Source organism: Bison bison, unplaced genomic scaffold, assembly GCF_000754665.1.
Source record: "Bison bison bison isolate TAMUID 2011002044 unplaced genomic scaffold, Bison_UMD1.0 scf7180017864349, whole genome shotgun sequence".
Classification (NCBI taxonomy): Eukaryota; Metazoa; Chordata; class Mammalia; order Artiodactyla; family Bovidae; genus Bison; species Bison bison.
The window spans coordinates 8,459,058-8,484,739 of record NW_011494921.1 but is presented as its reverse complement, the minus strand read 5'-3'; the positions used below and the strand labels follow the sequence as shown (position 1 = coordinate 8,484,739).

At 41.0% G+C, this 25,682-nt stretch overlaps 1 protein-coding gene across 1 annotated transcript in view; it reads left to right on the top strand.

The window, feature by feature from the left end:
- Positions 1-25,682, top strand: part of DYNAP (dynactin associated protein) — a 149,791-nt gene that overhangs the window by 6,976 nt on the left and 117,133 nt on the right. The window contains 7 exon segments of the mRNA XM_010854833.1: positions 1,654-1,807; positions 3,801-3,910; positions 4,467-4,580; positions 5,836-5,982; positions 8,713-8,791; positions 17,776-17,879; positions 22,623-22,830. Of these exon segments, the coding sequence (XP_010853135.1) occupies positions 1,654-1,807; positions 3,801-3,910; positions 4,467-4,580; positions 5,836-5,982; positions 8,713-8,791; positions 17,776-17,879; positions 22,623-22,830 (916 nt within the window).

The following is a 25,682-nucleotide window of genomic DNA, read 5'->3' as shown; positions in this document are numbered from 1 at the left end:
AATGAAGTCTGACATGTTTCCACTGTTTCCCCATCTATTTCCCATGAAGTGATGGGACCAGATGCCATGATCTTCGTTTTCTGAATGTTGAGCTTCAAGCCAACTTTTTCACTCTCCTCTTTCACTTTCATCAAGAGGCTTTTGAGTTCCTCTTCACTTTCTGCCATAAGGGTGGTGTCTCTACCAGGGATCAAATTGAGTCTCTTCCAATCCCATTGGAAGGCAAATTCTTAACCCCTGGACCACTAGGGAAGTCCCGGAAACTACTGATATAATGAATTGGTATAAAGGTTATGATAGTAAAAATTACTATAATTTTTCATCTCTGGAAAACCATAAACTCATCTAGGGAGAACTTTGCTACAGATGATGTGATTGTGTTTTCTTAATCTAATGCAGAGGAGCCCACAGTTTTTCCTGAGGAATAGCTGCTTTTGATCTCACTCAGTATCACTGGAGAAACTGCTGATAGTGCTGGGTTTAGAGGGTCACATGTAGATGCTGAAAGTGCAGATCGGTGATCAGAACTGGAGATGGTCCAGGCATGGCAATCTGGAGGGGTTCTGTGGTAAATTTCGGGACTTCAATAGTGGGATTCTGAGATTTATCTTGCATTAGATCCTGCTCTAACGTTTTAGGGAGAAGTAGAAGAAATGAGTCGTTAGAGTGAGAGTATTGTTAAGCATGGGAACCAGTGTATATTTTTACAGGAGTTTATATTGAACACAAAATACCAGTGCCAATCCATTGAACACTTGGAAGATTTTCATAAAGATCACAAATCTTGGGGTGGTTGAGGTCAGCTGTTTTGACTGGGCCATTGAAAACCACACTGGTGTCAGTGCTACCCTATCCTCAGCTGTCCTCTTCTGTTGCTAAAATTTGTAGAATGTTTCACAAATACCTTTTTTTTTTGGACATTTTTTTTTTGGTGTGTGTGCAGGTTAACCAACTTTAATGGGATCAAAACATTATACAATGAAATTTATATACATTCACTTTAAAATATAACAACTTTGTTGAGATGTAATCCATGTACTGTAAAATCCATCCTTTTTAAAGTATATAGTTTCAAAGCTTTTAGTGTGTTTTCAGATCTGTGCAACAGTCTCCACTGTCTGGTTTTAGAGTACTTTCATTCCCTCAAAAAGAAATGAAATGTCATTCCCTCGTTCCCCATTCTCGCCTACCCCCAGGCCCTGGCAACTACTAGTTGGCCTTCTCTGTGGATTTGCCTGTTCTGTCTATTTCATATAAATGAAAACATATGATATGTGGCCTTTTGTGTCTGGCTTCTTTTGCTTAGCATAAAGTTTTCAGTGTTTAGTCATGTTGTAGCATGTATCAGTACTTTGTTCCTTTTTAAAATTTAAAATATTTATTCAGCTGTGCTGAGTCTTAGTTTACAGATATCTTATATGGTCTCTTAGGCTTCCCTTGTGGCTCAGCTGGTAAAGAATTTGCCTATAATGTGGGAGACCTGGGTTCAATCCCTGTGTTGGGAAGATCCCCTGGAGAAGGAAAAGGCTACCCACTCCAGTATTCTGGCCTGAAGAATCCCATGGACTATACAGTCCATGGGATCGCAAAGAGCTGGACACGACTGAGCGAATTTCACTCACTTTCACTCATTTGGTCTCTTATGTGTTTCAGCCTGAAGGTGGAATTAATTTCATTAGAACATTCCATAAGCAAGAGGAGGATCAGGGGGTCAATCTTCCTCCCAACTTGGCAGAACTGGTTGTCAATGCTAATTACTCACAGTCTCCAGATAACTTTGTGTGGAGGTACTTCTATGACTTGAAAGGTATAGTATGTTATTTTGTGAAGGCTTTTTACTTTTTGGTTAAGTATTTATATATGTATGATTACATGGGTGTATTGAATTAAGATGTAATGTGTTTTTGTTTTACTTATTTTTTTTACAGTAAGGCATAGTCAAGAGAACTTTGAAAAAACACATTTCTCAACAGAGTAGGAAATGAGAGAAAAGGCCTGGAAGCAAATGAGAATGTAGGAAAAAATTCAGAGCATGAGGGGGTGTGTGTTGGGGCTGGGCAATGCTGTAGCAGAAGAGCCTGATGAGAGAGGAGGGGTCCAACCATGTAGCAATTAAGGGGTTTATTTTTATTTATTTTAAAATTAATAATTGATTAATTTGGCTACATGGGATCTTTGTGCAGTGAAGGTCCTGTGAAGGTCTGCACGCAGGATTTTTGTTGAGGCACATGGACTCTCCAGTTGTGATGCACAGGCTTAGTAGTGAAGGTGCTCGGGCTTAGTTGCTTTGCAGTGTGTGGGATCTTAGTTCCTCCATCAGAGATTGAACCTGCAATGCAAGTTGGGTTCTTAACTGTTGGACCACCAGGGAAGTCCCAATTAAGGGGTTTTAAATAGGAGAGTGATACAGTGAGGTTTTTAATTTACCTATTTTTATTATTTATTTTATATTATCTTATTGAGGTGTAATTGACATACAACATTACGCTAGTCTCAGGTATAAAACAGTGATTCAATATTTGTATATATTATGAAATGATCACCACAATAAGTCCAGTTATTAGTAACATCACCACTGTACATATCAGTAGTTGCAATTTTTTTTCTTAGGAGAACTTACAAGATCTTAGTAACTCTAATGTATGCATTGTGAAGTGAAAGTCACTCAGTCGTGTCCGACTTTTTTCGACCCCAATGGACTATAGGGTCCATGGAATTCTCCAGGCCTGAATACTGGAGTGGGTAGCCTTTTGCTTCTCCAGGGGATCTTCCCAACCCAGGAATCGAGTCCAGGTCTCCTGCACTGCAGGTGGATTCTTTACCAGCTGACCCACAGGGAAGCCAGTGTATGCTTTACAGTGTTATTAACTATGGTACCTTGTTCTGCATCATGTCCCCATGACCTGTTTATTTTATAATGGAAATTTGTGTCTTTTGACTTTCTTCACCCACTTCAACCACCCCCATTGCCTGCCTCTGGCAGCTACCACTCTGTTCCCTGTACCTGTGAGCTTGGGCACATAGATTGTTTCTGTATCTTGGCTATTGTAAATAATGCTGCAGTGAACGAGGGCACAGCTGTCTCTCTGAGCTGGTGTTAGTTTTTGTTTTTGAAGTGATGACCAGCAGAATTGTGGAGAATGATTGAAAGTGGCCAGCTGAGAAGCAGGGAGATGAGTCAGGGACTCTTGCAGTCTTTCAGGTAGGAGATGATGGTGGCCTCACTCTGTGAGACAGAAAGAATTGTTGAGAAGCAGGGGATTTAGAGTTGCCTAACTGACAGGACTTCATTGACTGATCGAGGAGAGAGGTAGAGATTGGTATTTAGGATGAGTCTCACATTTTCCATGGCTTCCCTGGTGGCTCAGACAGTAAAGAATCGACCTACAATGCAGGAGACAGGGTTAGATCCCTGGGTCAGGAAGATCGTCTGGAGAAGGGAATGGCAACCCACTCCAGTATTCTTGCCTGGAGAATCCCCATGGACACAGGTGCCTGGCAGGCTACAATCCATAGGGTTGCAAAGAGTTGGACACAACTGAATGGCTAGTTGTACAACGAGGTCCCCTGAGTTGAACGTCCTAAAAGAGGTCACTGTATGTTAGAAATTTCAGGAGAACTATCTGGCGGGATCAGGTCAATATCTTGGCAGCACACAGAATGTGCTATAGCACTTCCTACCACAGAAACTTCTGTGACTATAGAAGGGCTGTTCCTGGGACTGCATTTGGCTCTCCGTTTGTGGTACCATTTTGAAGTAGTTTTGTCTTATTTTGTTTTTTAAATTTCATCTGATTCAGGCTCAAAAGAACATCGATTTCCTGGAGGAATAATACAGTTGGCACAATATTGGAAAAATAGAAGTGAACTGAGCCACAATGAAAAAATTTTTAGTGAGTTCCTGAATCAGGTAATTGAGAAAAATGTTTTGATGATTATCAAAATGGATGAAATATGAGCTTTAGGTTGGGTCAGTTTTTTTGGACAAAGCAAAAGGAAAGAGCTAGTCAAACACTCGTTGACTTGATCAGCGCAAACTATGGATTGAGGCCTCATTGTGAATTTGGAAGCTTAACTTCTTGGCATGGATGGTTACATTAATAAAGAGACTGGAGGCTTGTGAGATTTCTCTTTTCATGTGTTTTAAATGCTCACCTGGCGGTATTGTTTAATGACTAAGAGCACCGCTCTGGCATCAAATCCCGTGATTCAAACCCCAGTTCTGCCACGGTGTGTCCCTAGTTTACTCAGGCAACCTAGACTTTATTTTCATCTCATATGGTTAGTGGCAATCTTACAAGAGTGTTATAAGGGATAAGTGACATGATAACTGTAAAGGATATAAAAAATTGCCTGTTCTCAGTGAGGGCTTTATAAATATTAGTTACTACGATGATAATATGAATTGCTAAATTGCTGAGTTGAATGTTGGCTAAATGTTGGAATTCATTTTTCTTTTTCTTAAGCATCAAAAAGCCCTCACTTTGAGTACACTCAGGATTTATAACAATGGATTACGACAGCCACACTTTCATTTTAATGCAAATGAAATGGGATACGTAATAAGTGGATGTGCAAAGGTAATTTCTCTGTGAACAATTTTTTTTCCTTTTCAGTGCAGAAGGAAGCGAACAAGGAGGTATTTCTTTGTTTTGGTTCATTTTTTGGTAATAGAATAGGACTTTGTGCACATGGCTTTCTGGGCATGGTTTCCTTAGAGGATACCATGAATGTCCTATGAGGTAACTTCCAAATTTGCTCTTAGCATGAGAAGGGTTCTAAGAACATTTCAGAACTGATAGAGAGGCTTATCACTAATGGTGAAGGGCTGGAATACCTGCTTACATTTTCTGAGTTTTGCATTCTCTGGTAACGTAAGCATTTAATGTGCTCTGCTTGGGGACCATGAAATTGGCTGTTTGCCTCTCAGTGTAATATGAGTGGGGGTGGTGGGGAGGTGTGGAGCCCCAGTAGGGTGGCCATATGTCCCATTGGTGAAATTATTAATAGCACCCCTTTTGACTCTACAGAGAGTCCTGGTTTGGGTGATCAATTAATTATATGATTACCATAAGAAAAGCCACACAGAGTATCATCTTACTACAGTGATTTGACAGAAGCTCCTCTGGGCTTTCGTAGGGATCCTGGGAAGATCTGCAGGTAAAAATGGGCTTCTCTAGCATATATCTGCCTCAGTCGTGACAGAATCAGACCAGACTGAAATTCACCTTTTATGTCATCTGGAGCAAAAGTTTTAAGTTTTTAGAGGCAACAGCTTTACCAAACTGGAAGAGGGCATTGTCATTAATCCTCCACAGATTTCCTTTCAAGGATCGGATGTTCTTTGTGAGGTGCTTTGTGCACATGTGTGTGCGTTTATGTGCATTCAGTCTCCAGCCCTCTTAAAGGAAGACCCTTAGGATGCTGCTCTCCCAGAAGGCTGAATTTTCCCAAATGAGTGGAAAGGAGGGTGTAGGGGCAGTAAAACACTGGAATTTAAATCCTCTGCCTAATTAGTGAATGAATGTCATTGACACCCTTAATTAGAACATGGCAGTTAATGCTTTTTTTGTATGAAGTTCTGCAGTATTGATTTCACTAATGCATTTTGAGGGACATTTACTTCAATAGAGTATCTTCTGAGTTTTGTGGAACTCTGTCTCAGAAACAGGAGTGTGAATGTGAAGGATTGCCTCTTTTTTACTGTTTACCTTCTCTAAGAAGTCCCTTTATAACTACGTGCTTTTATTGATCTGTTCACTATGAATACTTATCCTTATTGAATATATGATTTTATGTGCTTCAGTTCAGCATAGTTTTTTCCCCCCTCCTTAGGTGGGCATTATCAATGCCCAGAGTTTCACAGAGTTTAACATTCACATTGGAGATGTGATATTTTTCCCCACTGGAACCCAGCATTACATTAAGAGCACATGCGATGAGGATTTGCTTCTCATTCTTGCCTTCAGCACTGGAGACCAGGTGAGAATAAGCCAGTGGCAGAGATGTTGGTGAGTGCCAGTGATGTGCAGAGTCCTCTGCTAAGCAGTGTATCTGGGTCATAGAGGGGACTCAGCACATGGATATTGAATCGATGACTGGTTTAATGAACTGGCTGAACCGATGTGTGAAGAGGAGAATTGGAGGTCAAATAATCTTTTCATTTGGTTATAAAGGGATCCAATACATCACATTTCTCTCTCAATTCCCCGAATTCTCAACCAACTGAGAAAAAAGATGAAAGAGTAGCATGTGCGTGCTCAGTTGCTTCAGTCTCGTCTGACTCCTTGCAACCCCATGGACTGTAGCCCTTCAGGCTCCTCTGTCCCTGGAATTTTCCAGGGAAGAATACTGGAGTGAGTTGCCATGGCCTTCTTCAGGGGATCTTCCCAACCCAGGGATCGAACCTGTGTCTCTTAAGTCTCCTGCATTGGCAGGTGGATTCTTCACCAGTAGTGCCACCTGGGAAGCCCAAAGAGCAGCATACAGAGACTTAGAAAATCCTTTCTATTACTAATCATGAAGATATTTGGGAATATGATTAGCATCTGTGGGTAGGTGGGTTTCCTAATATCTACTGGGTTGGCCAGGATTGGTGTTGAGGTGAGCTCTTACACACTTTATGGCATAGAGAAACAGAAACACAGCCTGAATTTTGAAGCTTTGCCAGCTCCCAAACAGAGAGGGAGGAGGTGAAGTAAGCATGGCCAAATTATTATTCTGAAATTTTGGTAGAGAGATAAGGGAGAAAGAGAAAGAGGAAGAGGGAGGAAGGAAAAGAAAGTCTCTTGTATATGAAAAGAAACTATAGGAGACACGAAGTAGCATGAAGTATGACTCAGCAGTGCTCCTGAGGAGGAGTAGCATTCCCTCCCATCATTGTTTGAAGCAAATCTGATATACCATGATCTGTATTATAAAACCCATATTAAGAGAAATTATTTATTATATTAAATAGTTGTTTGCTTTCAAAAATTCACCCCAGTGTTCCTTAATTAGCTGGAATAATGTGTTTGAAGAATAAGAATAAATAGTAGAACTTAGATTTTAGAAAAAGATCTTAGGACTAGATTCCCTGCCGAGACAGGGTGAGAATTATGAGTCTGGGGACCCCTGGGGCAGGTCCAGAAACAGACAGGCCATGGTTCTTCCCACGTGGAGACCCAGCAAGATCTCCAGTGGGGAGCACAGTGTGGATTCAGCAGTTTCATCAACAAGACCTACACCAAGAGGCGAGCCTGTCCTGCTGGGTGATGCTCATTTTCCATGATGACACGTCCCCTCTTTAAGGGAGACTGGAAAACTCCAGAGTCTGCTTCTCTGAGTCTCCAAACCTTTCTGGTGGTACCTGGGGTGAGGTTTATGGAGAGCTCTTTGAGAAAGATACGTACTAGAAAACTATTAACAGCTGTAGACTTGCTCGGGGGAAGGTGAGGGATAGGATTCTGGTGTCCCATACTTTTGGAGTCGGTCTCACTGGAATCGGACATGACTGAGTGACTTTCATTTTCGCTTTTCACAAGATACAAATTTCCAGTTATAAAATAAACAAGTCATGGGGACATGATGCAAAACAAGGTATACACTGGCTTCCCTGGTAGCTCAGCTGGTACTTGCACTGCTACTGCCCCCCGCCTTGGTCTTTATTCTCTACAGTTATTATAAGAACAAATCACGAAGCAAAATCAAATCCAATATAAATAGGAAAAGAAGGGAAAAACATCAAAAGAGAGGAGGGAGAGAGGATGAGAGACAGTCTGAGAGATGGAAACACACACCCAGAAGGAAACAGAGGATGAGAGATGGGAGCACAGAGGAGACATACGTGCCCAGAAACACACACACACACACAGAGACAGAGACATGCACAGACATAGAGATGGAGAGCCACAAGGAGAGTGACACAGACAGAGAAGCAACGCAGAGACATATGGACGGAAGGAAACACACAAACACAGACAGAGACCCATAGGGGGAGACACAGGAGGAGAGACACACGGACACATACATACCCACACACAAACAGACCTGTACACACAGGAGAGGGAAAGGCAGACAGACCTAGAGAGAAACACACACGGAGAGATTCAAAGACATACAAGCTCAGAGACACACTCAGACAGAGAAGCACAGTGAGCGACACAGAGAGACCCACATACATGCAGAAATTGAGAGGCTGGCTGAGAAAGGAGGTGTCAGAGCGGGAGGGGAGCAGAGAGAAGGACAGGAAGATAGTGATGGAGAGAGGGCGGACAGAGTCAAACCAGCTGGACACCCTGCCCCAGAGGCAGAGACAAACAACTGTCTGGCTACGGAGAAGGAGGGCCGCTTACAGGGCCTCCAGGTGAGCCTCCATCATGTGCCTCTGGGCGTGGAGCCCGGGGAGGCCCTTTGGGCAATAATCCCTGCTTCTAGGTGGGCAGAAGCTCGTGCTCCCTCTTTAAAGAGAACCAGCTCCCAGTGGGATGGAGGTCCCTTCTAAAGAGATGCCTCGGCATCTCTAGCCATCAGTCACTTTCCTTATTCCTGGAGTTGAAAAGGTGAGCTCCCCCTGGCAAGAGAAGATAAGCACAAGGGGACCATTTGCAGGATTTCACAGCTCCTGGTGTTACATAGCCGCGCAGCTAATGTCCTGAAAATGCCCTGCTGGCTGTAGGATATATGTGGCCGTACTTTGGCGCTGACACCTCTTCTCTTGGTTTCCACTATCAGTTGCAAACCCTTGACATGGACGATTATCTCCAGGCCACCGCAGACCACATCCTGGCTCAGCTTTTCTTCAAGAAGCAAAGTGAGTTTAAGAAGATCCCCCAATTTAAGGAAGACCAGGCAGTCAACCTGCCTTAGATTTGCTGACGTGTTCATACCTATTTTTTTTTCTTCATATGTTATTACTGTTTTTTAAAGAAGGTCCACTTGGCTCATGAACTTGGAGCTCCTTACAGAGAGACATTGGTCAAGCAGGTGTGAAAGCAGCCCCACGGGCTCATTTAGCTAAGCTCATAGGCAACTCGTGCTAAGCGAACATTTCCGTGTACTCTGCAGCTTATCTACAGAGGGGCTCTGCTCAATTAAATTACTATTTTTTTAATGGATTTTAGTATGCATGTATATATTTATTTTGCTTTTGTTGCATCAGATTTATTACTCCAAATGAAAATCCATTCTTTTTTTTGCACATGAGTGAAACTTAGTGCCATGCTTGTATTTTTGCTATTCATCACTGTGGAAGGAAGTATGGAGATCAGCCTGCTTATGTATGTACATACAGACGCAGCCAGAAGAAGCCAGGTGCATCTAACCTTGTCTGGAGAGTTTAGTGTAGAATCTTAGGTTAGCCACTCTCAATGCTTTTGTCGACATGAAGATACTTTTTATAAGGCTCAAAATTTCAAGGACTCACACGAGTAGTTTACTTATTGTATATTAGCTGAGAAAATACTTAATGGCAAACTAATTATAAATTCAGTATTTTCTTTGAATGTATTTGAATTTTATTAATCACATCACAGACTATTTACTTTTGAGGAACAGTCATCTGTATATTTGAGAAGCAAGTGTTTCTTTAGTCTATTGGGTGGGTGTGTATGTGGATTTGAAGACTACTTTTCATCACTTGGAAACTGGTAGGAGCTGGTGGTCTCTAAGTTGGGGGTCATTGTCTTAAGTAGAAAAGAGTTTGTTCAAATCTAATCAGTGCTTGATTTTTCTTTGTTGTTTTGTCACTAAGTCGTTCTAACTCTTTGCGACCCCATGGACTGTAGTCTACCAGGTTCATCTGTCCAGTTTTCCTGGAAAGAATACTGGAGTGGTTTGCCATTTCCTCCTGCAGGGGATCTTCTCAACCCAGGGATCGAACCTGTGCTCCCTGCATTGGCAGGCAGATTCCTCACCACTGAGCCGCCAGGGAAGCCCTGAGTTTTCTTTATAGTTTATCTTAATAGGTATCTGGTACCTCTGCGTTTTGCTTGGGTACCACTGTCAATTCTGGGCTATACTATATACAGCTCTAGTCAGTATAGACACTTGTTAATGCTTTCAGCCAGCACCCTCTTTCAGTTATATTTCCCTGACTCATAATGAAATGTTTAGATATTTTAAGGATGTTTGTTCTTAGCCGAAGAAGGAATCTGTTTATATGTTCCTTTCTCTCTCTCTGTGTGTGTTTCTCTCTTTAGATAACTAGCTCTGTTGACCTTATAGAAGACAGAGAATCAGGAATGACCCCCTTTGATGGAGGAGTAGTCGTTTGCATATTATATATGATCAGGTCATGAAAGGCCTGTCATCCCTTGCTACCAAGGTGTATTTACCTTATTGCCATTTTCCAGGAGAGCCAGCTGAGATTAGAGCTTGGTAGCACAGGGGATTTTGTGGTGGTAGTCTTGCTTTGAAGAGACTTTGTAGGGAGTTCGTCACCATCCAGGAGGAGGCGCATGGTTGAGAAGATGCAGGGAGGAGCATAGGACAGTAGGTGTGTGGAAGGTGGATGTCCAAAGAGAGGGGGAGTATTCATAAAAGGAGACGGGGGTGTGTGTGGACAGAGCTTACCTGCAAATCTTGTTTTACTTTGGGACTTTTCAAAAATATATTATAAACCAGGTGATAATCCCTTTTCTTGAATCAGGAAGTGTATCTGATTACTATGTGATCATTTAATAAAGATTTTGTGTATCTGCATATTATTTTGTCATTTAATTTTTTCTTCTTTTCTTAATTTATTTTTAATTGAAGGATAATTACAATATTGTGTTGGTTTTTGCCATACATCAGCATGGATCAGTCATAGGTGTACATATATCCCCTTCCTCCTAAGCCTCCTTCCCACCTCCCACCCCATCCCACAGCTCTAGGTTGTCACACAGCACCGGTTTGAGTTCTGTGAGTCATACAGCAAATTCCCATTGTTTTGTCATTTAATTTTAAATGAAACCTGTTCTTGCAGTTTTATGAATTTGGCACATTACTGGATTCCTTCTATGCATCCTTGAAATATGCTATATCATCATCTAAAGACAAAATACTATGGTGTTGGAACTCTCTGGGTTTCCTGACTTAGGTTTCCAGCCTATTATGTATTTAAAAAAGAAAAATAGTAAAAGTAAAATTGAATGATCTAATGAAGACATATTAATTGGATGTTGTTGGTATATTATTTTATGGGGGGATTTTTTTCTTTTTGACCACACTGCTCAGCTTTAGGGATCTTGGTTCCCTGACCAGGAACTGGACTCGGGGTCATGGCAGTGAAAGTGCAAAGTCCTAACCACTGGGCCGCCAGGAAATTCCCTGGGGAGGATATATTCTTAGTTTTCACTTGGTGGTTCTAATTTCAGTCCTTTTTCCCTGTTTGGAAAGCTGATGTCTAACTTTAATACCATTTTATTCCTTAGGGTAATTTCATCCATTACTACTCAAGTGCTTTTAAGCTTTTTGGTATACCTACTTTATTTATTATCAAATCAATAGATTGAAGAGTGAATTGCTCAGTCAGACTGATTATTTGTCATCATTTAGGCAAAACCCAGGCATTTGACTGAAAAGCTCCTTTAAAACTGAACCTACCTTACTCACTTTACACAGCCAGTCTATAATACAGCTACATTTGATTCATTCGAAATGGTTTGAATTGTACATAAAAAGTTCTTAAATCTTTAGAACTTTTTAACAGCAGCTTTGAATAACTGAATGGAGCGAATTGATTTGCCTAGAGGAGCTACAAGGTTAGGTAAACACCACTGAGTGTTCCTTATTGCTTATAAATAGTGCAAGGTGGTTATAAAAAGTTTCTTTGTTCATATTCTTATCCTTTCCTATTAAAGAGTAATCAGGCTGCTTTTTACCACCAAACCAATTTAGAAAAAGGAAAATAGTTACTTTTACTATATAACTTGATTCTTAATGACCGTAATTTACCAACGGTTGCAAGTGATTTTCAGTTATATAGCATTACTACTGTAAAAAAAAACTAAGAAAAGAAAGTGGAAAAAAAAAAGCCACAGTGACTTTGTGCTATAATCAGAAGTGATAAGTGGTATTTCTTCCACTCTCTGCACTCACCATAGCTTCATGAAACTCGTATGTTCACTTTGGAGCACTGTTCCTTTATACAGAACAGTAGGACACTGGAGAGTCCAGAAAAGAAAATTGATGCTAAAGAGATGAAAACCTATGTTTTCTTCAGTGTACTTAAGTTGGAACTGTCGGGAAAAAAGTTAAGGGATGACGTAGAAACAATGAAGTTGTACAGCTGGTAGAGGCCATGTATCGTGTGATCTCAGTGCTTCAGTTTGCAGAGAGACAAAGTGATACCTGACAAGGGTAGGGTGCCCAGATTGTAAGTAAGATATTTGAGACAAAGTCTGGATCTTTTGAGGTGCTTTGCACCTCCCCTGGGGAGTTTATTTTTTTAAAGGGTCCGCTAGTAAATGTTTTATTTATTTACTTTTATTTATTGTATGTTTGGTTGCACTGGGTCTTGGTTGCTGCATGTGGGCTCTCTCCAGTTGCAGGGAGCAGGGCTGCTGTCTAGTCGCCAAGCTCAGGCTCGTCATCGTGGTAGTTTCTCCTGTTGTGGAGCTCAGGCTGCACTCGTTACGGCTCACGGGGTTAGTTGCTCCGTGGTATCCTTGTAGAGTTTTTTGATGACTGTTTTCAAGTATATACAAGATTCCTCCACCTGAAGCAGAACTCTACACTAGGAAATGGACCGTCTTCAAGTGGGAGAGGTGGCTTCTGCCACCTGCACTTCAGCAGCCCCAGTGCCAACACCGCTTCTCCTTTTCTGAGCCTGGAACGTGCCCGGTGTCCAACCCCCTGGTAAAGAGGTGACCAGAGCCCCCTGAGATCACTGTCCCTATGTAGCCAAGTATTCCCTGCTTGAGTTTTCATTTTAAAGTTTTATTAAACAATTTTTATATTGTGGCTCAGATGGTAAAGAATCTGCCTGCAATGCAGGAGGCCCGGGTTCGACCCCTGGGTCAGGAAGATGCCCTGGAGAAGGGCATGGCGACGCACTGCAGTGTTCTAGCCTGGAGAATTCCATGGACAGAGGAGCCTGGCGGACTACAGTCCATGGAGTCGCAGAGTCAGACGTGACTGAGAGACTAACACACTTACACTGATAAAATGAACATAACATAAAAGTCACCATTTTAAGGTGTACAGTTCAGTGGCATTAAGTATATTCGCCTTGTTGCGTAGTCACCAGCACTGTCCATTCCCAGAACTCTCCAGCATCCCAAGCAGGAATATAATACCCATTAAACACTAGCTCCCCATTCCCTTCTCCTCCCCAGCTCCTGGTAACCTTTATTTTCTGTCTTTATAAATTTGTCTATTTTAGGTCCCTCATATAAGTGGAGTCATACAACGTTACTCAGGCCTTATTTTTATGAATTTTTTTACTCATTTTCAATAATTATGCCTTTACTATATTCTTATCATTGTGCTGGGATACACAAGAGACATGAAGATGTGGTCTCTACAAATTTATAATTTAAATATTTCTTATTTAGTTCTATATTTCTCTTCCCTCCCCACCCCTGTATGAACCCAGCCCTTATCATGAGTATTCAAAAGAATGTTTATTCATTTAGATCACGTTAAGGGGCTACCCAAGTGGCACAGTGGTAAAGAATCCACCTGCCGATGCAGGAGATGCAAGGGTTTGATCCCTGGATTAGGAAGATCCCCTGGAGGAGGAAATGGCAACCACTCCAGTATTCTTGCCTGGGAAATCTCATGGACAGAGAAACCTGGCGGGCTACAGTCCACGGGGTCACAGAGACATGACTGAACACACACACACACACAAGGAGTACATAGTAGCAGAATTGAAAAAAATTAAAGACGTGAGTCTATATTAAGCATTTGTATTTCCAGAGAAGGCAACACTCAGTCTTTTTGGTGGTTCCCATTCCAGAGACTGTCATAACAGTTCTTGGTCCTCAAATTTTTCATAACTCTCATAAAATTGCTTTTCCTCTACTTTTTTTTTGAAGGCACCTCATTCTAGTCCCTGAAGTTTAGTCATCCAGAGTGTTTGACTTCTGTTCTTTAAACATTAACAAGAAACCCCATGTAGCCTCAGCAGGTGTCCCTTACATCTCTTACCTTGATTGAGGAATGCCCAACTTCATCCTACTGGCAGTATACCTATTGTTTTATTATGTTAGCCTGTTGAATTCCATCTTCCTTTGTTCAGAATGTGGAGTAGCTCTCAATGAAAGGGAGCAGGCTTTGATGTGCAGGCTAAATGGATGTTGTACCAGAAGGGCCAGCTGTAGTGAGGGGGAGCCTGGACTCATGAACTTCAGTAAAGGCATTAGCCCACATCCCAAAAGACCACTTTGGATGTAGGGTCAATGAAGATTTTAAGATATTTAAATCATCACCTAGGAAAAATTTGCAAAGGAAAGAGTATCTGTGTTTTTTTTTTTTTTTTTGGTCTTTTCAGGAAATTGGACAATTAAGAGGCAGTGTTTTTTAATTTGTTTTTGTTTTGGTGTTAAGCATGCAGTACGCTGCAGCTGTTAGTACGTGTTGAGAATAAATTAAATAAAAATAGAACAGTTACTCCTAAGGTTGGTCTCAAGTGATTCATGTAAAGCCTTTAAATGTCTCCAGTACCTAGATAACTTTTCCTCCAGAATCAGCACTGCTCAGAGGATTGCTGTCGTGGGAGATAATTTTGTCTCTCTTTGTAAGGCGTTTTAGATAGTAAAAGCCAAGAAGAAGAAATTTCTGTCAACCAGGATGGATTGTCCTTTCAAATGTACTTTCTCTAATGTAAAATAAACCATTGGAGATGAGTTTACAAGTTTATATAGTTCTGAGTTCCCACCTCGCCTGGGTATGGGAAGGCTTTCTTAAATACACAGATAGCTCCAGAACAGAGAGAAGCAGGAACACGTACAAGAAAAGGGAAAGCTGTGGTTTTAAGGGCTGGAGTAGAAATCTTGAATTTCCTTTCCATGAGACATGTTCAGTTTTCTTTTAAAATATTTGCTTTTGACTGGAAAACTTTTCTAGCCAGATATAATCTACTTTGGCCTATATGTTTAGCTACTACCCCTTAGGTCTTTTAACTTTCAGTTCCTCATTTAGATAAAGCATACAGGAGCAAAATGTCCAATTGCAAGTGTACAGCTTGGTGATTTCTGCAAACAGAACATGTGCATTCATCTAGCACTTTGATCAAGAAATATTATATTACCTGCAAGTCCTCTTGTGGGGCCAGCTTCAGTCACCACCCCCAATATGATAAGCAGTTTTTGAACTTTGTATGCATGGGATCATAGTCTGTGTGCTTTTTGGGACTTGATTTATTTTCCATAACATTATGTTTTCAAAACTCATTCATGTTGTTGCTCCTCCTCTTCACTTAGTTTTTTTTTTTTTTTTCCTTTTTCTTCAGATAGACATGTTGCTTTCATGTGTCACCTCCTTGATTCAGTGTAGGGAGCCATGACATGTGCATAAGTGGAGTGACTCGAAGTCAGGTCCTCTTGGTGGCCTTCATCGCTAGGGCTGTCCCTGCTTTTTTTTTCTTCTACATGGTTGTTATCTGGGCAGAACTGAGATCTAAGAAGAGAGAAGTGCTAAAAACTTAGCACTTTCTGTCTGAAGTTTCTTTTCCTTTAACACTCTCCTTACTCCAACTCTTTCCACCCCAGTCCATCAGGTGGGAGGAATGTGATCAATGCTGACTACTCCAGCCAGGTTCAATTCCATGGCGACACTTTCCCCCAAACAGAAGTCCTTTTTCTTTAATTAGGGAGGCAGAAGTAAAGGAAGGTGACCTATTACCAGCTTTCATAAAAAAAAAAAACATAAAAAAACATCATTCTTGTTTGGTTGGCAAGTTGTTCATAACTGTTTTCCCTCTCCTGGTTTCCTTGTCCATGAGAAATGAGCTAGTACTTCATAAAAATAAATTTAACAGCAGCTGTTTTTAAGAGAGAGAGATTTAAACTTCACAAACATATAGCTTAGATGAAATAACCCTTTGAAGTTTGAGCAATTGATTTTATCAAGAGTTTTTCCCCTGGGCTCTTTGCAGAATGAAATTTATAATAGTAGCTCTGTAGTTTTGAAGGTCCTCTTTTTACTAAGTATGTGTCAGTTCATTCATTTTAATGCACAGTGCAGAAGTAAAGCAAATAGCTGTCTGAATGTGTCTACTTCAATTACTAATGCAGTATCAAGAAAATCAATAGATATTTGAACACTCCTCCAACTTATTCTTCTGACCTAAAAGGCAGAGGATGATGCTGAAGCTGAAGCCCCAGTACTTTGGCCACCTGATGCGAAGAACTAACTCATTTGAAAAGACCCTGATGCTGGGAAAGATTGAAGGCAGGAGAAGAAGGGGACGACAGAGGATGAGATGGTTGGATGGCGTCACTGACTCGATGGACATGAGTTTGAGCAAGCTCTGAGAGTTGGTGATGGACAGGGAGGCCTGGTGTGCTGCAGTCCATGGGGTCGAAAAGAGTCAGACATGACTAAACGACTGAACTGAACTGATTCACTGGAATGAAATCAACTTAGATTCTTAGGTTGCAGTCAAAGTGGTTATATAACAAAGACAAAAGAATTGTGCATTTGTCATCTGATATTTCTTTTTATATTTATTATCAGTGTTTGCAGGACAGGGAGAAATGGAGGAGGAAGTGGGAGGAAGAGTGTAATGGTTGCTGTGGTTTTAGACGCTAAGGGAGATACAGACCCTCCTGTAACTCTGCAGTGACTGCGAGAAGGACTGTCCGGGAGGTGGATTATGGTGCAGGGGCTGCTGAAGCCTTCTGGCAAGTCCCTCCTCACAGTCCTTGACCCTGGCTGCCTGATTGGAAAAGTAGACTGCAGAGGCAGAGCTCATCTGGAGAGGTCTCTCCACGTGCCTCTGCTTGGGGCATGACAACCATTTCCATTTGTAAAATGAAATGTTGAGAATCCTGCATCTGTGGGCACTAAAAATTCCCCAAACCCAAGATGTGAAGGTCAAATAGAATAGAGAGTTACCTTTTGAGGCCTTGCTATAAAATATGTGTAGAAAATTTGAATTTATTTTGTACGACGGGTTTAGGGACAGTTGCTAGTAAGAATATTATGATCTGAACGATGGATTAGATGTAGGGCTGAGGTCCAAACACCAGTCACACATCCACAATAGGCATCTAAGAAATCAATATGAACTCAAATTAGTATCTGAAGCCTTTCCCCAAAGTACCTTTGTTTAACGGAGTGAAAATCCCCATCCATTAAGTGTCATGGGTCAGATTACTCTGTCACCTGCAATGACATCACCACAACTGTCTGGAATGCCACATGGCTTATACTGTGTTTTGGAAAATTCTTGCTTGTGGTGACCCCACTTCCTTCATCAAAGCCCCTTCCCATGTGCTGCTTGTTGGGAAGCCCAGTACAAAATAGCCGGTTGGAGGAAGTCCTTGGGAAAATGGCGAAGGGCCAGAAGTACCCCGGCTTGGTGCTGCGGGCAGAAAAACATCTCCTGCCTTTGGTTATGCCCGGTGCCAAGATTTAATAATAAATATTAAGGATGTTGCTTGAGAAAACGGGTTATGGGATAAGCACATGGATCACTTAGAGCGCGCTGTCCTTGAAATAGTTTTACTGATTAGGTGTTAACCCCGTATGCGCTCTGCTGGCTGTATACCCTAAGCTCTTTGTTCCTGCTTCTATAAAAAGGTTTGACTGCAGAAATAAACTTGTCAGTCCTTGCAAGAGACTGTCCGAGTGTCATTCTTTCAGGTTCGTCGCTTCTAAGTTCCGGGGAGAAAATCCCCAACAAGTGGCGCCACAAACAGGGACTTGAAAGGAAGGCTGAACAAAGCGACGAGCCCCTGCAGAAAGAGGTAGGCAGGATGGGACAACATAGCAGTAAAATTCCTTTCATTTCTATAATGCATCATTTTTTGAAACAAAATGGTGTTAATGTTTCAAGAGATCAGTTGAACGACTGCTATCATATTTTACTGGAACAATTCATGGTTCCCAGAAGAGGGGACACTCAATCTAGACATATAGAAAAGGGTTAAAAATAATGTTTTGTGAGCATATCGGCAAGGGTTACATGGTCACTCATACGGGCTATCATAGAACAAATTGAAGGGCATAACGTTGATTTGGAAGTAAAAAACTATTCAATCTTTACATGAATATGAGCATAAGGAACAAGATATACAAGGTGCTTTGAAATATACGAATGTTATGCTCAATCAGACACAATCCTTAGAAAAACAACTTAGAGACATATATATAGGATGTGTCAAAACTGAAGCCACTTAGAACAGAGGTCATTTCATTCAATGGACAGCCCAAATCTGAGGTTTTTCCTTCTGCTCCGCCTGTAACAGCAATTGCTAACTTTCCTCGTACTAATCATTTCACTCCTCCTCTGGAGATGCCTGCTTGCGCTTTTGCTTTCCCAATGCAATTTAATCAACCTGCCCAAGGCCAAAATACTTGGGCTAATCTAGATTTTGGCATGTTGTCTAGCTTTAAGAAAGCATGCACTCTGTATGGACCTACTTCTCCTTACTGTATGGAATTTCTCGGAGGATGGGCTGACCATTGGATGTCATATGATTTTTTTCAAATAGCAAAGATAATTCAAAATCCTCAGCAATTATTTCAGTGGCAAATATGGGTTAATGATGAGGCCCAACAAATGCTGATTGACCAGCAATCTCATGGTAACCCTGCCAATTTAACCTATGATAGACTCACCGGAACAAGAGCCATGGCCAATCTGATTGCACAATTAGCTAATATTACCTCTCAGATGTTACATTTTATTAAAGAAACTGCCTGCAGGGCATGGGCAAAAGTTGATAGCTCTAACTTTGATGGTTCATTTGTTAAGATTATTCAAGGACATGAGGAGGAATATTCTCAATTTATAGGAAAATTAAAGGATGCAGTTGAGAAATCTATTAAGGATGTGACTTTACAAAATATTATTTTAAAACAACTTGCTTTTGAAAATACTAATGAGGAATGTCGATCCGTGCTCAGACCAATTCGAGAGACTGGCTCTCTTATGGAATATTTGAAAGCATGTAGGGATATTGGATCTATGTCCCATAGAGCAAAATTGGCAGCATTGGAAACCTTTAATGTACAGAAAGCTGCTAATGCCAAATGTTTTAACTGTGGGAAGCCCGGCCATATGAAAAAACAATGTCGCATGCCAACACAGGCCGGAAAAAATAATACTACTTCTAATAAGAAGAGGCCCCCAGGAGTATGTCCAGGATGTAAAAAGGGGTTCCATTGGCTGAATGAATGTCATCCTAAATTTGATAAGGATGGAAACACTTTGAACCCCGGTGCACAACAAAAACAACAGGGAAACTGATAAAGGGTCATCCTCTAGCCCCACTACAAAAGGAGGACCTAACGTTATGATGCCACAAGCAGCTACATCTAAGAGTGATATACCTAGTCCTTATGATATGGAACTAATAGAATTATACAACCCCCACAAAGTTCCCACTGGATATTATGGCCCGATTCCACCCGGGACAGTGGGACTGATTTTGGGACGTAGTAGCTGCACAATGAGAGGTTTAGTGGTATTGACTGGTGTTGTGGATGAAGATTATGAAGGGGAAATACATGTTATGGTAAATGTTATGAAAACGGGAAATGCATACTTACAAAAATGGGAACGTTTCGCACACGAATTATTACTTTTTGCCATATGTCAAACCAATGAAGGCATCTGATAAAGTTCGGCAGGGAGGCTTTGGCAGTACCAACCTTACAGCTGCACTATCCACCTTATTAAAGGAACATCAGAAACCCATGCTTACTTTATGCATATGGGGAAAAAATTTCACAGGCATGTTAGATACCGGAGCTAACATTTCAATCATTAGAGCTGCAGAGTGGCCCCTTGATTGGGGTAAGGTTGTGGCTCCTTCTAGACTATTAGGAGTGGGTGAAGCTGATGCCACACAAACTTTTGTCAATGCATCCTGTTTACAAGTGTATGGCCCTGATCAAATTGTAGTTTATCTTAAACCATATATTACTAATATCCCTATCAATTTATGGGGACGGGATTTTCTTGAACAAACGAAAGCCACAATTTCTTTAAATGAACCTTTTTAATGGGGGCCATTGAGTTAACACCACTGCCTCTCGATTGGGAATCTGATACCCCAGTATGGACACCTCAATGGCCCCTAACTAAAGAAAAATTGGCAGCTCTTACGCAATTAGTAAATGAACAATTACAAAAAGCTCATATAGAACCTTCATTTTCCCCGTGGAATTCCCCTGTTTTTGTAATAAAAAAGAAATCAGGAAAATGGCAAATGTTCATAGATTTAAGAAATGTTAATAATACCATGTTACCTATGGGGCCCTTACAACCTGGATTGCCCTCCCCTTCTATGGTACCAAAAGGATGGTCTGTAGTTATCATTGACTTACAAGACTGCTTTTTTACTATACCTCTGCACCCTAAAGATAGAAAACGTTTTGCCTTTTCAGTTCCTTCTATAAATCACATGGCTCCTGTTAAAAGATTTCAATAGAAGGTGCTACCTCAGGGAATGATGAACTCTCCTACTGTTTGCCAATATCTCATATCTGTTTTATTACAACCTATTAGACATAAATGTCCTATTGCATTTATAATTCATTACATGGATGATATACTTCTTTCTATGGAATCTGAACTCTGTTTGCAACAGTTATACAATGAAGTTACTACTGCTCTTCAAAATCATGGCCTGCTTGTTGTGCCAGATAAAATTCAATGGAAAGCACCCTTTAATTATTTAGGACATGTTATGGAAGAATCTAAAATCAAACCTCAAAAAATTCAAGTTTCTGTGCAATCTCTACACATGCTGAATGATTTTCAAAAATTGCTAGGAGATATTAATTGGCTGCGGCCATCTATTGGCATCCCCACCTATGCCTTACAAAATCTATTTAAAATTTTAGAGGGATCCCCTGACCCTAATAGTCCTAGGCAACTAACAAAAGAGGCCAAAGAAGAACTGGCCTTAGTGAAGAAACGCATTCAACAATCTTTTTCAACTCGGCTAGATTATGATCAACAAGTTTCTTTATATATATTCCCCACTGAACATTCGCCCACTGCAATTATAGCTCAACATAGCCCAATAGAATGGGTATATTTACACACTAAACAGTCTAAAAAAATTGTATCATATATTGAGAAAATAGGGCACTTAATTGTGTCAGGAAGACGCCATGTACAAACTTTGACTGGATTTGATCCATATGCAATACACATTCCCTTGACAAAAAAGGAATTGCAAATTGCCTTACAATATAACTTGACCATGCAAATGGCATTAAATGATTTTCAAAATGTTATCTCATTTCATTTGCCAAAAGGAAAATTATGGGACTTTCTACAATGTACTGAATTCATTGTAACTAATATCATTGCATCCCAGCCTATTTCCAATGCACCCACCTATTTCATTGATGGCAACAAGAAAGGCATAGCAGGGACTGTCGGCCCTGATATCAAAGAGAAATTACCCACTACCTATTCTTCAGTACAAAGAGTTGAGTTGTATGCTTTATATGCTCTTTTGTCGCTTCAACAGTTATCCTTCAACGTATATACTGATTCCAAATACCTTGCTTCCCTTTTTCCTGATTTTGTTACTGCCTTTTTATACAACCTAGATGAACTACAACTCTCTTTTCACAGACTCAAGCTTTAATTCGCTCACGTACGGAACCTTTCTTTATTGCACATATACGTGCTCATTCAGGTTTACCTGGCCCTCTGGTTACAGGAAATGATGCCCTTGACAGGCTCATAGCTCCCATTTTTACGTCTGCCAGTGACGAACATGCTAATCTTCATACCAATGCTAACAGATTGCACTCTAAATACCATATTCCTCTCGCTGAAGCACGGCATATTATTAAAACCTGTGATGTCTGCGCCCCTCTGCATTTACGGACTACGATTTCAAGAATTAATCCCCGGGGGCAACTAGGGGGCAACTGATTTCCTTCAGCAATCTGACTTCATCACTGCTCCTTGGGAAAGTTTTCTTTGCTTTTTGTCTCAGTTGATACATTTTCCGACTTTATCTGGACAATACCTATCTCTTCAGAATCCAGCAAACACGCCATTTCTGCACTCTTACTCACCTTCCCCGTTATGGGGATTCCTTCAGTCCTGAAAACAGACAATGGGCCTGCATTTACCTCGCACTCGTTTCGTTCATTTTTATCAGAATGCAACATAACACACATTACAGGAATACCCTATAATCCTCAGGGTCAAGCCATTATTGAAAGAGCCCACCACACCCTAAAAACTCATTTATTAAAACAGAAAGGGGGAATATGGAAGAGGAGATACACTTCTTATCCTATGAACCCTCAATTATTATTATCTTTAACTCTTTATTCCCTAAATTTGTTAAACTTAACAAAAAATAATTCTGACACTCGTGCAGATAGACATTTTGCAGAAGACAAAAACAGCAAATTAGAAATCAATACACCAATATGGTATAAGCAATTTAATCAGTGGCTGCCAGGAATCTTATGACTCCTAGGCAAGGGTTATGGTCTTGTCATTGCAGATGGAGAAGAAATCTGGGTTCCCCTTCGCCATGTCCATTACCGAGAGGGACCCCAAGACCGGACTCCCTCGGGAAGTGACAAAGTTGACACGAAGGGTCTCGTCGATGACCCTGGAGGAGCCAATGAGGAAACGCCATCGTCTGAATCCTTACCCGACATGGGCTCAAGTGAAAAACATGACTCGTCAGGCTGAGCAGACACTGAAGAGTACTGGAACTTCTATGACTCCAGATAAGCTGTTTCTGCCAATGTTAGCTATTCTTTCCTCTTCCTCTGGGTAAGTGCAGAATATGTTTATTGGGCATACATACCCAACCCACTACTTCTCTCCATAGTGGATTGGGTAGATAAAGCCCCTATGATCTTTACTAATGATAGCATGCATTTTCCAAGTCCCTGGTCCATAAAGCAACCAATTCATGAAGAAGATGAGGGAAAACCAATCAACACTTCCGTGGAATTCAAAACCTTGCCTATCTGTTTCGGATCTCACCCCCTTTGCATGACTATCTTCACACAATGGTGGGCATACTCTGCCAACAGTGGGACTGCTTTGTGTCTGGGAATGTTTGCTATGGCATCTTTCTTACTTAATGGCTCCGAGCGACATTGTCCAGGCCAGATAGCCAACTATTCGAACTCACTTTTTCAACCAGAGGAACCTTCATGTCATACTGTATCTTGGAGAAGAAAACAGGAGATACAACTGTTACATTGGTCTGATTGTTGAGGCCAATTTGGGAAAGTTTCTATAATTCAGCAAAATCATACTAATCATACATTCAAATTTGTTGACTGGGGACCTCATGGGTTGTTTGTAAACTATTCTGAAGAACAGGAGGAACATCATAACTGCTCCTGGTTTAATAGATCAAGCATTGGAGGTTTTCGTAAATCTAAGACAAATTTCTGGACTAATAAGGACATATTGCTGAATTGGTATAATGGGGGCTTATCACCCCCATGACCCAGGATTGTCGTCCCCATTGTGGGGCCAGAGCGATGGCACATTTGGAAAATTCCAGCAGCCTTAGAGCACTTCACTAGTGTTTATGAGACTGTGGGTGTGTTTCGTCCTTCTAATTATACCTTCCTATACACTAGTACTGGCTATATTCAATCATGTGTTCACCTTCCGTATTTGTTTATTGTAGGGCATTTTGATATTGACTTATCGACCAAGATTGTCAATTGTACTGCATGTGCATTGTATACCTGCCTTAATCACACCATTTCATATCACAATGCTAGCATTGCACTAGTTAAACAAAAATCTGAGTTATGGCTTCCCGTAAACTTAACTGAGCCTTGGACTGATCCTGTATTTCTTTCTGTATTGTTGAAAACTGGACTTAGGCGATCTAAACGCATCATTGGGTGGATTGTTGCAGGCATCTTAAGCCTTATCTCCATTGTGACTGTAGGAACTTTGTCCGGTATGGCTTTACATAATTCTATACAAAATCATGATTTTATCACTGCTTGGCACAAAGACTCTCATGATCTTTGGGCTTGACAAGCTCAAATAGATCAGCAATTACAAACATGAATTCATGAGTTACGAACTGTGATTATCCACTTAGGAGATCAAATGCAGCAACTGACTTTCCAAACACGTATACGTTGTCACTGGAATTACTTCTTTTTGTCTGACTAACATGCCCTATAATAGCACTGAATATCCTTGGGATAAAGTTAAAGCGCATTTGCAGGATCTCACAGATAACTCAAGTTTAGACATCAATTTGTTGAAACAACAAGTTGCTAATTTTCAAGTTAAGGTACCTAAGGAATTGTACAGCACTCAATTTTATGATACTTTAACCAAAACCCTATCGTCTCTAGACCCTAAAACTTGGTTTTCAGGAAGCAACATTTTTATATATGTATTAATCACCCTGCTTTTTTTGTCATTGCTTATAGGATATAGATGTCTCTACTCAAGACTCCATGCCTCTCACAACGGAGTCTAACTAGCAGCTGCCATGCTTAAATTAAAAACAAAAGGAGGATATGTTGGGAAGCCCAGTACAAAAGCGCGGTTGGAGGAAGTCCTTGGGAAAATGGCAAAGGGCCAGAAGTACCCCGGCTTGGTGCTGCGGGCAGAAAAACATCTCCTGCCTCTGGTTATGTCCGGCGCCAAGATTTAATAATAAATATTAAGGATGTTGCTTGAGAAAATGGGTTATGGGATAAGCACATGGGTCACTTAGAGCGCGCTGTCCTTGAAATAGTTTTACTGATTAGATGTTAACCCCGTACGCGCTCTGCTGGCTGTATACCCTAAGCTCTTTGTTCCTGCTTCTATAAAAAGACTTGACTGCAGAAATAAACTTGTCAGTCCTTGCAAGAGACTGTCCGAGTGTCATTCTTTCAGGTTCGTTGCTTCCAAGTCCCGGGGAGAAAATCCCCAACACTGCTATACTCTCTGCCTTCCTGATCCTCACTATTGCTTGACTTCACCCTACAGCCATATTCAGGAAGGTTGTAAGAGAGAAAGAGACCTTCAGAGCTGGGAAGGGACCAGCTAGTCCAGTAATTCCAAGCTGTGCTCCTGTGGTGCCTAAGCATCTGCACAGAGTTGGGACTCAGAGCAGAGGTGAACCAAACTGGGGTCTGCTCAAAGCCCTTACCAGCTTTCACCTGCCCTGCTTCAAACAAATCAGTAAAAGGTTTGAAACTCAGTGACCTAGGCCAGTTGCTTTCCTTTCCAAGTAAGGAAATTAGAGCTTGAAGAGCTGACTTCCTAGATATAAAGCGCTTGAGTGTGGTAGTGACAGAACTGTTTTAGAAATGGGTAATTTCTAGGAACCAGAAGTTCAGCCCTCGCTAATGAAGGAGTGAGTTAAAAGGTAACTTTGTAAAGTTTTGGTTTCCTCTGGAGATTTTAACCTTTGGTATGGACCTAACAGAATCAGAAGATATTAAGAAGAGATGGCAAGAATACACAGAAGAACTGTACAAAAAAGATCTTCATGACCCAGATAATCACGATGGTGTGATCACTCACCTAGAGCCAGATATCCTGGAATGTGAAGTCAAGTGGGCCTTAGAAACCA